This window comes from Tursiops truncatus, chromosome 5 (genome assembly GCF_011762595.2).
Source record: "Tursiops truncatus isolate mTurTru1 chromosome 5, mTurTru1.mat.Y, whole genome shotgun sequence".
In the NCBI taxonomy this organism is placed as follows: Eukaryota; Metazoa; Chordata; class Mammalia; order Artiodactyla; family Delphinidae; genus Tursiops; species Tursiops truncatus.
In genome coordinates this window covers 123,873,812-123,891,893 of record NC_047038.1, presented here as the reverse complement: position 1 = coordinate 123,891,893, position 18,082 = coordinate 123,873,812, and the positions used below count along the sequence as shown (strand labels likewise).

At 38.6% G+C, this 18,082-nt stretch overlaps 1 protein-coding gene across 1 annotated transcript in view; it reads right to left on the bottom strand.

Moving 5' to 3' along the window:
• UNC5C (unc-5 netrin receptor C) overlaps nucleotides 1-18,082 on the bottom strand; it is a 160,807-nt gene that overhangs the window by 124,009 nt on the left and 18,716 nt on the right. Inside the window, exon 3 of the mRNA XM_073804679.1 lies at nucleotides 7,709-7,852. Within this exon, the coding sequence (XP_073660780.1) occupies nucleotides 7,709-7,852 (144 nt within the window). The remainder of the gene's footprint in view (nucleotides 1-7,708; nucleotides 7,853-18,082) is intronic.

Below are 18,082 nucleotides of genomic sequence, written 5' to 3'. Positions count from 1 at the left end.
GTGGATCTTACTTTCTAAGGGGCTGGCGGAAATAGACCACTAGTCATGAACAAAATAAATAAGTATATAGTAGGTTCGAAGTTGATAAGTGCTATGGAGGAAATAAATAAGACAAAAGTGTAATGGGAATTTGAAGTGGGGGGAGCACAGGGGCAATCAGTTCAGTCTATCTGATGTCCTCAAATTCCTTGGGTGATAAAGCATTTTTACTGAAACAACAAATCATTGGCATGAAATAGCAGCGCCACTTTGCCTTATCATATGCTTACAATTTAATTCAGTTTCATTCCATTGACTTACGTCTTCAGTTACTTAGCACCGGCCACATCCAAGGCACTGTTTTTAGGCACTGGGGATATAATGATGAAGAAAATAAAGAGCCTACTCTAGTGAAGCTTATATTCCAGTGGTGGAGCTAGTCAGCCTAAAAGATCATGAATAATGATGAAGAGAAATGCTCTCAAGAAAAATAAAGCAGGCTTGGGGTAAGAAGAGTGACAGAGTTGGCGACAGGGGGTGTTAGGTAAATTGGTCAGGGTTAATCCCTCTGAAGAGCTAACGTCTCAGCAGAAATCTGAATGAAATCTGAAGGAGGTGAGCCACGGGTAGAGTTGGGGAAGAATGTTCCAGGTGGGAGGGAAGAGTTAATGCAAATAGCCTGTATCTGGAATGAGTGTATTAAACATTCTAAAAACAAACTGGTATAGTTGGAGCAGACCAAGCAACAGGAGAGAGGCAGGAACCCAAGGCCTTCTTTCACTTCTGCATGGTAAATAATAGTGAGCCTATATCATTACACAGGTGGAAAATAAGATATTTTTGTGAACTGCCACCAGACACAAAATCATGGTCACCTCCTCTCTTATTTGTATCCAGTGTGTTGGTTAAAAGCATGGACTCCTTTGCTGGTCTGACCTACTTCTCCACATATGAGCTTTGAACTCAGGCAGCTTTTTAATCTCCCTTTGTCCTACATTTCCTCATTTGTAAAATGAGGATAATAACACCTGTCACACAGAATTGTTGCAAGTACTGAATGAGCTAATTCATGTAAGTGTTGGTCAAAGGGTACCAACTTTCAGGTACAAGATGAATAAGTTCTGGGGATATTTTTGTGCAGCGTGGTTATTATAGTTAATCATACCGTATTGCATAGTTAAAATTTGCTAAGAGAGTAGAGCCTAAGTGTTTTCACCACACACACACACACACACACACACACGGTAACTATGTGAGGTGAAAAAGTGATTGAAACAGTGTATCTATTATTATTATTCTATAGCCCATCTGTCCAATATGAGCCACACGTGGCTATGGAGCAGTTGACACGTGGCTAGTCTCAACTGAGAAGTACTGTAGATCTCACCAGATCGCAAAGATTAATATGAAAAAAGAATATTACATTGGTTATTTTATTGAAATGATAGTTTAATTCTGCTTCTTTCTTTTTACTTTTTTTTTTTTTTTTTGCGGTACGCGGGCCTCTCACTGCTGTGGCCTCTCCCGTTGCGGAGCACAGGCTCCGGACGCGCAGGCTCAGCGGCCATGGCTCACGGGCCCAGCCGCTCCGCGGCACGTGGGATCCTCCCGGACCGGGGCACGAACCCATGTCCCCTGCAATCGGCAGGTGGACTCTCAACTACTGTGCCACCAGGGAAGCCCTCTTTTTACTTTTTAAAGAGTGGCTCCTAGAAAAGTTGAAATAACGTGTGGCTGGCATTGTATTTCCTCGTACACTGTTGTTCTGGACAGCATGCTAGACACTACAGACTCAAAGATGTAAACATGGCTTGGTCCAAACCTACACATGGCTCACCAGGTGGCTCCGATCTCAGGGAAAAGGATGAGTGAGCTATGAGAGGAGGGCAGAGAGGGCCACTCTGATCCTCCTTAATTCCTCCCAGAAACCATCCTATTCTAATCTGTAGTCAGTGGCCTTTGCACACATAAGAACGAGAAACTCCTCAGGAACTATCCTGACATTCCCAGGAAGACGGATTGTCCGTGCACATAAATCCATTGTAACTACCGAATTGAGGAGAAGGGTGACCGTACACAGGGCTCCTCTGGCCTCAGGCTTAGGGACAAAATTACAGTCTGATTATACTTGAATCGGCAGAGAACTTCAACCTCTAGGACTGACAGCCCACGCCTGGTACAGGAAGTGGTGAAAGAAGGAAAAACGTTTTAGTTTTTAAAGTTAACTTAGCATTGATAAGTTTCAAAATGCACAAATAAAGTTGTATGACTCATTATCTCTGTGGTTATGAACATTATTATCATACACGGAGCATTTGCTTTGTGTGTGGCACTATGCCATAGGCTTTACAAGTTTATTCTAGTTTAATCTTAAAATAACCCTATCATTTTCATTTCATGGTTGATGGAACTAAGTCTCAGAGGGGTTAAGTCGCTTGATGAAGGTCACACGAGCAAGTGATGGAACCAGGGTGTGAATACATAAGTCAACCTGGCCCCAAATGTGTGCTCTAACTACTCCAGCCTGCTACTCTTTTCACATTATACCCACCATCCCCCGACAAAAGCAACCATGAACAACATCATCAACAATCACAACCAACAGCAGAAACAGCAGCCAAGACATTTCCTGAAGGAAGACAGTGTTTGCTGACATTTTGCCTGAATTACGTTTTCCTACCTTAACACTCAGAATTCTCCCATTGGCCTATAACAAGGGACATTGGAAGAAACAACCCAATGAAACGGGCGGCTGCATCACCATAAGGGTTCTACTTTGGACAGTCATTAGAGTGTCCACTTGAGTCCCCTCAGAAGGAACTCCTCTCTCTGCAGTGGAAGCTGCAGCACCCACTAAGGACACCTGACACTGCCCTCTGCTAGATGTGTTCAGTTCTAGAGCAGGCATATCCTGTTCTCAGCTCATACCTGGCCGAATCCTAACTTTTTCCCGTTTCCTGTTTTCCCTCTGCCCGGATTGTCTCACAAACTTATTTTTGTATTTTATGTAGTTTGAATGTATAAAATATAAGAAAAAATAAATGAGTGAACAGCTAATATTCATTTCTGCTTTATAAACTTCTGAAAATAGAGCTTTTTCATGAAAGAACTATGGGCCCCTCCACAGAACACATAATGAGTATAGATCGGATTAGGTGAGAGGTAATTGCACTTATTTAACTTTAGTGTCATGGTTACCTTTACATGAGAAAAATTTAAACTTTAAGTGCAGTTGATGTGACAGCCATTGGTCAGATATTACTGGGCAAAGCACCACAGCTCACTTGAAACAGAGCAAAACAGAAAATCTGCAACCTTCCTGCAACGTTAGCAAGGACTCACTTGGTAGGGATCAGCCCTGACAGAGAGAATTTGAAATTTAACTTTTTTTCCATCATGATGTAAATCTATGTGAGTAAATCTTTATATATTGGATGTTATTCCTTGGCCACACACATATGAGTTCAGTTACTTATGGAAGTACAAGCAAACTTCTCTTCAGTCTTAATACATGAAGACGAAAACGTGCTATGGGCAAATTAATGTCTTACTAGAAGAAAAGTTTGTCTTATTATTTGAAAATGTCAAACTACGTATAAAAACTGTGAAGTAAATAGCAGAGTTTATGTAATATGTTGCAAAGGAAGATGAGGTTCTTACATGTTTTTAATTTTTAATGTGGTGAATAGTGTTATATAAAGATAATATTATATATGCTATTTTATTAAATACTATATATTGTTTATGTATACATATATAAAATTGGCACCACACAAGAGTCATCATTTGTAACTATGAAGCCCTTAAACTTCAGCTTTTAGGCAAGCCAATTTAGTATAGAGTGTAGATTGGCAATTTTAAATATTCATTATACTTGATATTAATGACCACGTAGTAATGCAAGATATCGTTTTATATCATTGTGCCTCTTTTGATTATAACTAGAAGCTAATTTTGAATTCATTTAATTATCTGACCAAAACAGTATGTTTTTTGTTTCTTTTTAAGATGTTTGAAAGTATGTTCAAGATACTTTCATAACATAAAACACAAAATAAAATTAATAACATAAAATCTTCAAGATTCGTGGTAGACAATTGTAGTGGATTACATATGTTTTCAGGACTGATCCCACCTGTTGGGAGTGTTGCAGGTGAAGGCTCCCAGCCTCTCCCTCCTGGACTTGCCCTCAGTTGAGAAGAGCTGACTTGACCTAGGTCATACAAGTTGGTGACGGTGAGGAGAAAAGGATGGGCCCACATCCATTGACTAGTCAATGTTGGGGAGAATGGTCTGCTCACCTCCTGTGCCTCAAGGTGGGACAACTCTGAAGGGCCGTCCTAGCTCCGGAGGTCCCTATGGGGTCATCTTTTGTTGTACCTGTACGGCAGTTCAATTTCTCCCTCTGCCCATTTCTATTCCTCCACAGATGTTTTTCCGGAGAGCCCTCGCTAATACATTGCCCGTGTGCATGTCTCCGTCTCAGAGTCTATTTCATGGAGAATCCACATAAGACAAAGAGAAAAATCCCTTTAGACATGCTCAGAGAGGAATGATTAATATAGAGCAAGTCTTTATAATGTTTTTTGTGGTTTTTTAAAATAAATTTATTTTATTTATTTATTTTTGGCTGCACTGGGTCTTCATTGCTGCTCGTGGGCTTTCTCTAGTTGCAGCAGCGCGGGCCACTCTTCGTTGTGGTGCGCGGGCCTCTCATTGCGGTGGCTTCCCTTGTTGCGGAGCAGGGGTTCTAGGCACACGGGCTTCCGTAGTTGTGGCACGTGGGCTCAGTAGTTGTGGCTCGCAGACTCCAGAGCGCAGGCTCAGCAGCTGTGGCACACGTACCCAGCTGCTCCGTGGCGTGTGGGATCTTCCCGGACCAGGGCTCGAACCTACGTCCCCTGCATTGGCAGGTGGGCTCTCAATCACTGAGCCACCAGGGGAGCCCTTTCTAATGGTTTTAATTCAACAAAATTTATTAAACATCTTTGATGTTCTAGGCATTGTGCTAAGCACTGAAGATATACAGTTAAGCAAACCTGAATTAAGCAAAACTGATCTCAGAGAACTCGCTGGCATGAAACACAGACATTACGACAAGTGAATATAATTCAAAGGAGACAAGCCTGTATTAAGAGGATGGATGAACTGCTCTGAAAGGTTTGAGAAAGGAACACCTATCATTCTGGAAACTGATGAGGCAGGAATGACTTCACTAAGGACAACTGAAAGAAATCCTTCAACAGGCTCAGGCCTTTCGAATCATTCTCTCCTTTCTTTCTCTCACATCCCACATCTAACCTCTCAAAAAAAGCTACTACCTCTGCCTTTAAATATATCTAGAATCCAGGTCTCACTGCTCCACAGCTTCTAATCTATGTATCCTAACATCTCCCACATCCACAGCCTCGTAACTGGTCTCCCTGCTTCTACTCTTGCTTCTCATGGTCTATTCTCAATACAGCAGTCAGGTGTTCTGCTAAAATGGAAGTCGTGTCATGAATTCCTCTGCTGAAAACATTCCAAAGTTCTCATTTCATACTGTGGACCAAAGATGTTACACCCACAGGGCCTAGGCCATCTCCACATTGCCCTCCAGTCCATACCTTTCTCAGCTCACCCAGGGGTCTACTTTTGCTCACTCTCTTCCAGCCACTCTGGCTAATTCGATCTTCTTGGTACCCGCCAGCACATTCCTGCCTCAGGGCATCTGTACTTACGCCACTTGCTGTCCCCTCTGCCTGACTTCCTCTCTCCCTTCTTTCAGGTTTCTTCAACTGTCAACTTCTTCTGGATGCCTTCCCTGACCACCCTCCCCAGCACAACATACCCCCTTTTCCGACTTATCTTTCTTCATAGCACTTAACATCTGCTCTGTCTCTGATTATTTATTTCATATAGAGTGTGCCCTTGCTCACCAGACATAAGCCTCCTGAGGGCAGGGACCGTTATATGTTTTGATTCTGGCTCCATACCCAATACCTACAATTGTCCCAAGAACAGAGTAAATGCTTACTAAATATTCATTGAATAAATAAGTTTTTACAAATAATGAAAGGAAGTAAGAGAAAGGTGAAAACTTTCAGTATGAACAATAGCTGGAAAGTATAGAAATGGAAGTATTTCTAATCTAGTGTGACTCGATTGGAGACATTCTTTGTGGTCAGAGCTGGAGATTTAGGTTACCTTATATAAACAATGAAATATGGTTGTTATGGGCTGAAATGTGTACTCCCCGCCAAAATTCACATGTTGAAATCCTAGCCCTTAGTACCTCAGAATGCGACTTTATTTGGAGATATGGCCTTTAAAGAGGTGATTAAGTTAAAATGAGGCCATTAAGGCCATACTGGTAGCCTTAAACAGTATGACTGGCATCCTTATGAGAAGAGAGATTTGGATGTGGACAGTTACAGAAGGAAGACAGTATGAAGACATGGAGAAGACGACCATGTACAAACCAAGGAGAGAGGCCTCAGAAGAAGCCAATACTTCCAGCACCTTGATCTTGGACTTCTAGCTTCCAGAACTGTGAGAAAATAAATTTCTGTTGTTTAAGCCACCAGTCGGTGGAATTTTGTTATGGCAGCCCTAGCAAACTAATACAGTGATATATACCATTGTTAGAAATTTTGACTTTATCTCACAAGCCACTATAAAAATTTAGCAGAGATGGAGGTGAGCTGAGATGAGACCTGAGTTTTAGGAATCTTCTGAAATCTTGCATTTGTGGTAATATGGAGGAAGGATTAGAAAAGGCAAAAGACTCGAGTCATGGAGACTAACCGGGAAGTGTTTGCAACGGTTGGGATCTAGATCAAGCAGAAGGGAAGGAAGAGGCGAGAACAGAATTGGGGGAAGCATCAGAGCCAAAATTGTTGGGACTTAGTGACATATTACAGGTAAGTGACATTGACATCAATGCAAATTGAAATTTAGTAAAATACAAACATGCAAAGGAATTCAGGTAATAAAATTTACATGGGTTTCAGTGGTCTCATACTTGAGAAAATTTCTCAGTATGGAACCTAAAGACAGATTAAAGCAGCATTCATGCCGCTCAAGGTGTGAATAGTACTTGTTGAGAAAAGGGTCTGCAGAAAGAGCTGCAGACTACATCTCCTCCTTGGGGATAATATGCACGTTAGCATATTAAGGAATCTGGAAAGTTTTGCAATGAAGAAACCTCTTTAACTTTGTCCAAAAAAAAGGTATTCCCCACGTTTATTGATTATGGAACACTCTTTTTGTGTGTGAGGCACCTCTTAACCTCTCCTTCGACACAAATACTCTAGAAATTAGCACAGTTTGGAAAACAGTGGTGTATTCTGATGCACTAGAACAGTTCTAAAATAAACAGAGAAACTGTCTGGGTGATTTCTATTTCTAAGAGCAAAACTAGTCAACACTGTCCTAACAGATTGGCAGAATAAACTCATTAAAGGAATAGAGTTGGTTTTCCCATAGCCTAATTACTACCAGATTAAAAAAGAAAATTCAATCTTTTGAAAGTAGCACGAATTCTTTCACACCCATAAAGGAAAATTACTCAGTGCTTGAAACAAAATAAAATGGTATTCTGGTGACTTAAAGGGAAAGTGTAGCTCAAATTCAGAAATCTGGGAGCAATTTTTAACCAGGGTTCTTTGACACTAGAGCACTTATGGTCTAAATTTTCCCATTTTCCATCAGTTTCTGGAATCCACGGTGCCCCTGCACTGTGACTCACATGCAATGCGCACGTAGGCCTTCCGGCTCTTGGTGGTACCCGCCGAGCTCCAGGCTACACACTGGCACCAGTAATCTTCAGGCCCGAAGAGTTCTTCCACTTGCTGGCGTGAAATCTCAATGCTTACTTCCCGGACAATGAGACCTGCCAAGGTGAAGGAAGATTTAAGTCAGGGGAAGACTTGTATTAACAAAACACCATACATATATTTTTCCTCCAGTGATCCTTCTTGATGCCATAGACCAACGTCCTAGATATTGCCTCTTATCTCCTCTGATTTTCCTCTGGATCCAGTTACTTGTCCACACTTTTTTCATTCTCTTATTTGCTATTTCAAATCTCTGGATTCACCAGATAATGAAAGTGGACTTGGTCTATCACGCCACAGAATTACACCTTTCCCATTATAGCATAACATTCACCCTCCACCAAGGTATCTTCCTCTGTGTATTGAAACAGTAACTTGAATTTAACATCTTCTAAGGATTCTATCTTAATTATACAGGTTGTGGGTAAGATACCCATATGCTGTACATAGCTTTACAATAACTAAGTCTACCTAATTCTTTACATGAAATGAGAGAGAATGACCAAAAAACTATAATCATAAGTATATAAATCGTCAATATATATATTTATATGCACAAATATGTGTATCAGTTTTTATTATATGACCTAGTCCTTTATACATATGTGGTGATTTTTTAAAACTAAGTCATTTTAAACAGCTTTGTTTATTATTATTATTATTTTTTTGCGGTACGCGGTACGCGGGCCTCTCTCACTGTTGTGGCCTCTCCCGCTACGGAGCACAGGCTCTGGACGCGCAGGCTCAGCAGCCATGGCTCATGGGCCCAGCCGCTCTGTGGCATGTGGGATCTTCCTGGACCGGGGCACGAACCCGTGTCCCCTGCATCGGCAGGCGGACTCTCAACCACTGAGCCACCAGGGAAGCCCAGCTTTGTTTATTATTAAGGTACATTGTTTTTCTTAAAAGAAATACTAGCCTTAGTTAACAAACCTCTGCTGTTCTATCCAAAGAATGTATGACTTTAAGGTTTTCATGAGTAATATTTTGAAAGCCCAAGTGTTTCTCTATACTAACAATGTAACCAAAATCCTGTTAAAAATAAAGTGGCTTCTAGTTAAAATGCTCAAATAATTGGAATTTATTTCACAGTATTATGTAATCCTAAAATAACAAAAATTGAACTAAGAATCTGGGATTATCATTTTAGGGGTATTCATCCTGCAGTATGCCTCTTTGCACGAGCAAGAAGGATTATCTGAACAATATATGTGGGCAACTGCCAGTTCTCTTGCACATACTTCCAGCATGGAGTGTCTACTGAGAGAACTGGCAGGGGCACCATTTAGGGAGTAGGAGAATTTGCTCTGGGTCAAGCATGAGCACAGTAAGAAAAGTTAAATGTATTACTCTGTACTGTTTATTCATTCATTCATTCACCAAATATCTACTGAGCATCACTTATGTAGAACATATTGCACTAGGTACTTGTGAAATCCTGATGAGTAAAATAGTCATTGCCCTCAATGAACTTTTATTTTGGGGAGGAGGATACATAAAAGGCTCCAACATGATTTAGGTTGATTAAATCCTATGGGAAGATGGACAGGGCACATGGGAAGAAGTAGGAAAGGGAAGGATGAGACTGAGAACCCAGGAGAAGACAACTGAGCACTGGACACAGAGAATACTAGCATGAGATGAAACTAGAGACAAGAAAGGGACCACTTTATATACATTCTTGTAAACCCGCAGTTCTCCAAGTATGGCCCACAAAACAGCTTTATCAACATCACTTGGGAACTTGTTGAAAATGCAAATTCCTGGGCCCCACTCCAGACTCAGTGAACAAGAAAAATTGAGAGTTCGGCCCAGCAATATCTTAACAAGCCCTCCAAGAATTCTGATGCATGCTACAGTTTGAGAACCACTGTTGTACACCAAATTTAGGATCTGGGATTTCTTTCTGAGAACCAAGTGTTTTAAGCAAGAAGATGACATAATCAGATGAGAATTTAAAAATATACATATATAAATATATATACGATATATATGGTATAATGATATGTACAAGATATAAAGTTTAACTAGTTCCTAAAAGTTATGATATTTTAAAATGTTTGATCATGACTTCTTGGCATAAGTAACATGAAAGAAGTGTCATCTGGAGAGCCTAAAAAGGGGTATTCCAGTACCTACCCTAAAATCTAGGACATGTTCATACGGGTAAAAGCACTCAGGGAAATTAGCAACCACCCAACGATAGTAGGTGCCGACCCACTGGAGGATAAACAATTCTTCCTGTCACAAGCTGCTGGGAGTTGAGTCACAGAAACAACTAAGTCCTTAGGTCCGCTTGTGAGTCCCTGAACTGGAATGAAGCCCAGGAAAGTGGGTTTGAGAAGCCCAAGGCATGGCAAAATCCTGATGGGGCGACTCTATTTACAAAAGTTTATTAAGTATTATTTTAACATTTTGGAAATTAGTAACGTTTTTATGTTTATAGAGTGATCAGTTTAAAAAGAATTTTCAAGTAACTGGCATATCCCAATCCCCCATCCTTCTATGAAAAGATTACTCTATTATTTTAGCCAATAAAACAAGTCTCCACAGTAAAAAACCAACTTATTAACAAATAACACTAATTTCCTTCCTTTTTCCTGGTCCTTGCTTGGGCCTTTCATTTTCCTGTCTCATTGTAATTGTTCTCATTTTTCTGATATCTAGAAATCTGTGCAAAGATGGGGCAGAGCCTTCCCTCCTCTCCTGCCTCCTTTCTTTTTACTCCACTCTCTGGTGTTTAATACTTTTGTCTGTTTTACTTGTTTATACCTTCTCTGTTCATGCAGAAAGTCAGTTACTGGAAACGAAACTCTTCCTCTAAAGGTTGCTGCAGTCACCAAAGGGCGGATAAACCTGCAGTATTTCCTTAGAACTATAATGGTTCTTTCCAAAATGTAGAGCAGCAACAAACGGGCTCAGGATAGTAAAACTGCATAGAAATATTTTGTGTCCCAAGATGATAACTTCAGGTTTCATTCCCCGCCCGCCCCCACACCGCCCCACCCCCTTTTACTTAAAGCAATTACAGGAAACCTAATTAAATGCTAGGAGAACTTCATGAGGGCCACTGTATCCTTTTGCCCTAAGAGGCTCATGGATGTTTCCACTGAGCACACATCTAAATCCTTTTAAGAAGTCACAGACCCGCCTGCTACAGGGATTATTCATAATATGAATGTTCTGAATTGTGTGGCCCAGGCTCCCCATGGGCACAGGAGTCAAGCACACACCGATTTTTGTCTTCAGCTTCACAGATGCCCCATCCAGGAGGAGATGGATTAATTACAGCTCTGTACACTGGACCTGCCACATGCCCAAAGTTTACACTCCAACGTGTGGTCAACAACACCAGAACAAGAAAAAACTGGAGCATGAAGTTATCTAAACACTTACATTTTAGAATTCTCTAGACTTAGCTGCATTATTCAGACTCTGAGTTACTCGGTCACATATCATCTTTTCATTACCATAGGTAAGTTCGTTACCTATGACATTTTGTTCATCAAACCAGAGGCTAGTGGTTTGGCTAAAAGTAGGTAATATCCTTTTTCTTTGAAAGTGCAATTTCCAATCTGCTTGAAGTCTTGAGATGGAAAAAGCAACCTGCCTTGAAATTTGAAATGCCATCAGCATTACTTCCAAGCAGGTTGCTTTGAAGAGCATTTGGGAACTTGAAATTGGTTTCAGGTTATTTAAGGGTGGGGGGAAATGCTTCGGTCTACAGGATTTACTCAAATACAAATGTGTATTTTCCATCCTGTCTGACAACGTCAAAGATTTCCCATCACTGTTCTTCCTTTAATAGCGGCATCTCAAGGATGCATGCTGTTTGAAGTTTGCAGTGATTTGCTTTTATAATAGAAATCGTTGTGGTTTGGGAGACAGAGTGCAGCAAAGTAATTAGCATACTTTACCAAGAAGTTTCATAATGAGCACGAACTTGTTAAAAGGGAGTTTCACATGATTTTAGAAATTCAGATGCAAATGCCACCTTCTGATTGGATCTTTGTGAGGCTATACATAAATTTAGCAATAAAATCTGGTAATTGGCATTTATTCCTTATCTTTAGCATAAATTTAACTTCATAAGTCAAGCACCACAAATAATGTTTTTCTAGAGATTATTATAATGTGATCAAAAATCCATGATTAATCTTGTTGCATAATTATTTAAAACAATATCCAAATTCCCCCAGAAATGTAATCTGCAGTGCTGTCAACAAATATTAAAAGTCCACTAATGTCAAAAATTATGTTGTTCCAGAAATGTAAAGATGTATAAAATATCACATCCAGCCTTGTGCTATTCATTTATCATGTTTATTAGGTGATACTCAAAAATCATGCATTATCTTAAATATTTTTTAAATATGCTCATCAAATCTGCATCTTCTAATACCCCATGTATGTTTCATTAAAAAGCATCCTCACCTCATGTTAGACTTAAGTATTATGTGCACCTGAGTTGCATTTCTCATTCCTCCCAATTACTTTATCTTTCATACGCAAAGGGAAGTTTTGAGACACCATGTTGTGCAGACCTGGCAATTCTATTTCTTCCAGCACTCTCTCTATCGGGAGAAGAGCTGCAGAGGTGACTCTACCAAATCTCATTACAGTATACTCAAAGTTAGTACATAGATTGGTGGGAAATGCACAAAGCTGCAGGGAAGGATGTTCTGGAATATATTACATTTTATTGAATTAGTGTGGTCTCTTTTTCATGCTTTTTTCCAGAGCTTGACCCTATTAGTTTTCACTAATATCTAAAATATGAAACATATCAGTTCAAGATGTCTTAATATAAATTTAACCACACAAAATGCTATCATTGTTTAAAAGGATGTCATACCATAAATAAACTGATAGTTATTTTAGCAACTTATAACTCTTACTAAGATAATCAAAATATGAAAACTCAAAAGGTAGAACTTTATAATTAAGACATTGTTTTATGCCACATGAAGTCATTTGACAATCTTTAAAGTACATCAGGAAAAGAAGACACTGTAAACGCATAATTTACCAACTTCTCTCTGAAATGTTTTCCTTGAATTTTTAATATAATATTTAATATATAAACGGTCCATCTAATTAACTAAAGTTATTTTGTGTAATTGGAAATTGCAACTTACCAGTGTATTTGATTTACTATGAGTATAATTCTGTTAAAGTTATGTTTACTATCTTTGTGATCAAGATGAATTTACCTAAAAGTCAAGGAATAACATGGCTGGGACTGAGTGGTTCAAGAGATTTGCTTGGAAGCATTTCATTCCTAGGCCATTGACTTGATTACCTTTTATGTGATAGTTTCTAGTCACTTGGTTCTGGTTTGGCATTCTGTGTCCAATGCGGATTTGTGTTTTGTTTTATTTTTGTTTTGTCTAGAGCTGAGAAAAAATTATTCATTGGATTATGTATCTGGAGTGGGAAGACATCTAGTGCTTCTAGAAAGCTATATGACAACCATAGATAAATGCAGTCTTCCCCCCGAAACTTGAAAATTTAATTGCAAGATTATATTAAAATAGAATGACAAATGATACTTACCCTGACAATGCTAACACTGTTTTTCCCTTTTCTTTTTAGGAGTGTCAGGTTTTAGATGTTACAGGAGAACCAGTGCTCCTACTTTTTATTTATTTATTTTTTTTCCTTTTGTGGTACGCAGGCCTCTCACTGTTGTGGCCTCTCCCGTTGCGGAGCACAGGCTCCGGACACGCAGGCTCAGCGGCCATGGCTCACGGGCCAGCCGCTCCGCGGCATGTGGGATCTTCCCAGACCGGGGCACGAACCCGTGTCCCCTGCATCGGCAGGCGGACTCTCATCCACTGCGCCATCAGGGAAGCCCCCTACTTCTGATTTGACTTTCTAACCCCATCAAACCTAGGGCTGTAAGTATGAAGGATAATTGGAGTGGTGGGTATACGAAGTATTTTCTCTTACTTACAGAGTTGTATGAATGAGTTGACAGAAATTAATCTTACCAGCTTTGGTCCATCATGTAATTCCAATTCTTGACTTTGGTGATGAAAAACCTATTGAATCTCTGTTCCAAGAAGCCTTTCTGAGACCAAAATGGGAACTAAAATGCTTTCTGTAATTAATCTCTTCTCATATGTCAATGTTCTTTAGAATATAAAGAAGCTATTCTGTGAAAATATGATGATGGTAATGTGTTCAGTTTGGAAGGACACAAAGCACATTCCACTGAGAAAGCAAACATATTACTCATCTAAATAGTTTTCCTAAAACATCAAACATTATATATATTTGAATGCATATTCCAACATTTTTCTTTAAAAGTATAATTCTTAATCATTATTTAAATCTAACTACATGCATTCCTTTCTGTTCCTATTTCATGTAATTTGTCAGTAATTTCAATAGAAGTAATTTTAACAAAATTTTAAAAAAAGATTCCTGTCAATAAGGGTGGGGAATAATAACACGTTATTGTAGATTAGTGAACTGTGGACTTATGAATTATAGACCTTACTATTACTTTTGTCCAGTCATTCATTCAATAGGTATTTGTTGAGACTCTACTATGTGCCACGCACTCTTCTACGTGCTGAGGATACAGTGGTAAAGAAGATAGATAAGGATTCTGTCCTCCTATGGGTTACATTCTATTGTGGCGCTTGCTCTTGAGCAACTGTTTCAGGCATAGTAGTTTCCAAGGTGGGCATAGAGATGAAATGCTTATGGATACCTTTTTCAGAAGTTTACTGTCTGATACTAGAGATAAAAATAGTAGCTTACTGAGTAAAGGGGCTCTGTCATATGCACTGTATATCCATCAGTATAGTAATTGGCACAAATATTTGTCTAGTTAATGTAAGTTAAATGAATGAATGATTTGTTTGTTATAGCTATAATACAAAGTAGTGTTAAATCCAAGCTACAGGTAAATTTAATTGTAACTCAGAACAGTAAAGGTAACTAGTATTTATTGAACATCTACCATGGGTCTCAGTTAATCTGCATAATAATCCTTGGGATTGATATTGTTACACCTCTAATACAGGTAAGGCGTGGAGGTCAGAATTTAAACAATTGTTCACACAGCTAATAACTACTGAAATCAGGATTTAGATCCACATTTGTCTGAATCCAGTGTTCCTATTCCTTTCACTATACCAATATTCCTTAAACTGTGTCTTAAAAAAGTGGGTTTTGCTCAAATAAGTTTGGGGATTTCTGCTTAATACAACTTTCTCTTAGAAACTCAGAGTGCCCATTAGTATACTGAAGACATTGGTCAGAAGTTCTGACATAAAGAAGTAGGTTTAATTCGGACTGCCACCATTCCCCCCAAATTTATTAAACCATAGAACCCTACAGTCAACATAAACACAGAACCCATTTCATCATGGCTTTCAATGAGGTTTTGTTTAGCATTCACCAGATGTTGATCTATTGAATAAAAGTAATCCATTGTTTGGAAAATTCTGAAAACCCCATAAAGAAAGCTATAGTGAAATTGCTTTAGAAGGAGAGATCACGGGAAACCTGGGGAATGGAATATTTGAGTTTTAAGCTGAAGCATGGTTTGGGTTTAAAAATTTAAAGAGGAATCAAAGACACTTGAGGAGAAGAGAACAGCAAGAAGCCAAAGGGCAGAGATGAAAAAGCATGGTGACCACTGTGCAGAGTAGTTTACATGAATTAAGTAAAGAAATAAGACCATGGAATTAGAAGAGAGATTCCTGGAGAGCCTTGCATGCAAGTTACAGAAGACTGTATTGTGGAGAAGGGAGCCTGTGAAAATTGTACAGTGGTGAAATGACATTTTTAAAAATGACATATCCTTTAGGAAGATTAATATGACTTTACTAGTAAGCAAAACTAATCTGATTTACTTAAATTGAATTTTACCAATTTTAATTTTAATTATCATTATAAATTTCTTTTCAGATCAATGATCTTACAACAAGTCATTAATCATAAGTGTTAAGAGCAATATTCTTGGTGACCCTCTGAAAAGAGTCTGATGATAAAAATCAGGTACATATATTCAGAATACTAATTACTCATACTGTCAGGCTTTTAGTTTTTTCTTATCCCAAATGATTTAGAAACAAGCATTAAGAGCCATCACCTCTGGAGTGACTGCCACTTACAACAGTTCATATGTAGGAGACTGGGGACAGCTACTGGTTTACCTTAAAAGCAATACATTTCATATTCCTTAAAAAAATTTTTAAGTCAAACTATAAATGCTCATTTAAAAAAAATTCAAATCATCCAGACAATTATTATGACAACTGAGGGACTAGACAAATACTTGTCTAATACACAGCAACCCAGTGATTTATTTAGATAAGAGAATAAATTCCTGCTTTGTATATACTATCTGACTTCTGGAAAGTCTTAAATCCATCAAGCCCTGGTTTCCCAACTTGTAAAATAAAGTTAAGAATTTGTTCGTTCCATTGGTTTGTGAGGAAAGAAATGGAATAACACCTACAAAAGATCTTGAAATCTATAAAATTCCTTTTAAATATCCTATAAAATAGTAATTGAGAATAAAACTATATTCTGTTAACAAAATTACCATTGGAGGTACTAACAGAGTTTTAAGGGAGGGGAAGGGGGGAAGAACACCCTGACTGGAAATTGTATTAGTCACATACCCAGATGAGAAAGACATGGCTGGTTTGGGAAATTTTCAACAGAGTTGGGAGAGTTCAGTCTGGGTGGGGATGTGAACTGTCCAGGGCAATGCAGATGTGGCTATGATATTTAGAAATGAAATCTGAACAGCAGGAATAAGTTCTAGTGATTTGCCTTTAAGTTTCCTGTCCTTCAGCCAAATCACCCAGGACTTTACTCATCCCCTAGGTCCCTACTATATTAAAGCACAGATAGAGTAAAGCTACCCTGACGGGATGAGTGAAGAGTCTGCTGATTTCAGTAACGAAGAAGCTTGCACAGCTCACCCATTAGGAGTTTCTTACATCCCTATCCCAGTTCCCAGGTGAGGCTGGGACACAAAGCAACTGAATAGAAATAACTAACTAGGGTAGTTCTGACTAATTTGGGGCAGAATAAGCAAATTTCCATCGTTTAGAGAAGATTTAAAATTGATAAACACAATCACGTTTTCTAGAGTCTTTCTTCACTTTCCAACTAGGATGTGAGTTCCATCAGGGTAGAAATTTTTGTGTGTTACCTGATGTTGCTGTGGCCTAGAATAATACCTGGTACATATTGTAGGCATACAATAAATATTTGTTGAATTAATGAAAGAATATTTCCCCCAGGACACTATGATATACTTATTTAAAAGATATGTGATTGTTCCCTTAGACTTTAGAGGAAAGGAACTTTCAGTCATGATGGCAGTTGTACCTCCTATCCTAGCCAGAAAGACATAATCAAACACAGCTCTGATTTAAATTTTGAACATGTTTGCTATTCGCACTAAGAACAGGGAACAAAAAGTGGAGTTATTGTAATGCTTTTTAGAGCCTCCAAAATTGTTGGGCCTCCAGTAATAGCTGAGTGAAAACAGATCAAGTATCAGTGAGAAGATCCTTTTTTCTTATCCTTTTAAAAAAGAATTCCAGTATGCGAGAATGACTCAATTTACAAGAAGGAAAAAATTTAACTTGTGAAATTCTAAGTAGAGATGAAAAATATGAGCAGTTCCTATTTTCAAGCCAGGAGTATGTACTGAACTCCTGCTGAAACAATTTTCAATTTGAACTTTATAGAGACTGAGAAATAACTATTTGTTCTGATATTTCCAAAATATTTTTATATATTCTGAGATCCCTGCCTCAAATTTTTCTTTTATTATTCCAAAGGGAAAGATGATTTAATAAAATAATGCAAATGAGTATAATGCACTTAAACTGTTTTTCCTTTTTTTAAATGCAGAGAATGTCTCTTTGACCTTCTGCTGATTCTAAGTTACATATACTTAGTTTTTGATAAACACAAGCTTTAGGTAGAATTCCAGAAGACAATACTGCTACATTATTTGCCAGTAAAACCTTATGTTTAATTCATCCTTGGCAATTAACTTAATTGAGAGTATGATCTTTGGAGAAGGACTTGGTTCAAATTCTAGTTCCTCAAATGACTAGATGTATGACCTTGGGAAAATTCCTCTACCTCACTAAATAGCACTTTCCTCAACAAGAAAATAGGATTTAAAATTCCTAACTCAATGGGTTATTTTAAGGATTAAATGAGGTGATACATGTAAAACTCTTAGCAGAGTAAGCCCTTAATATGATACTAACTAGCCTAACTAATGTGATTTCAGA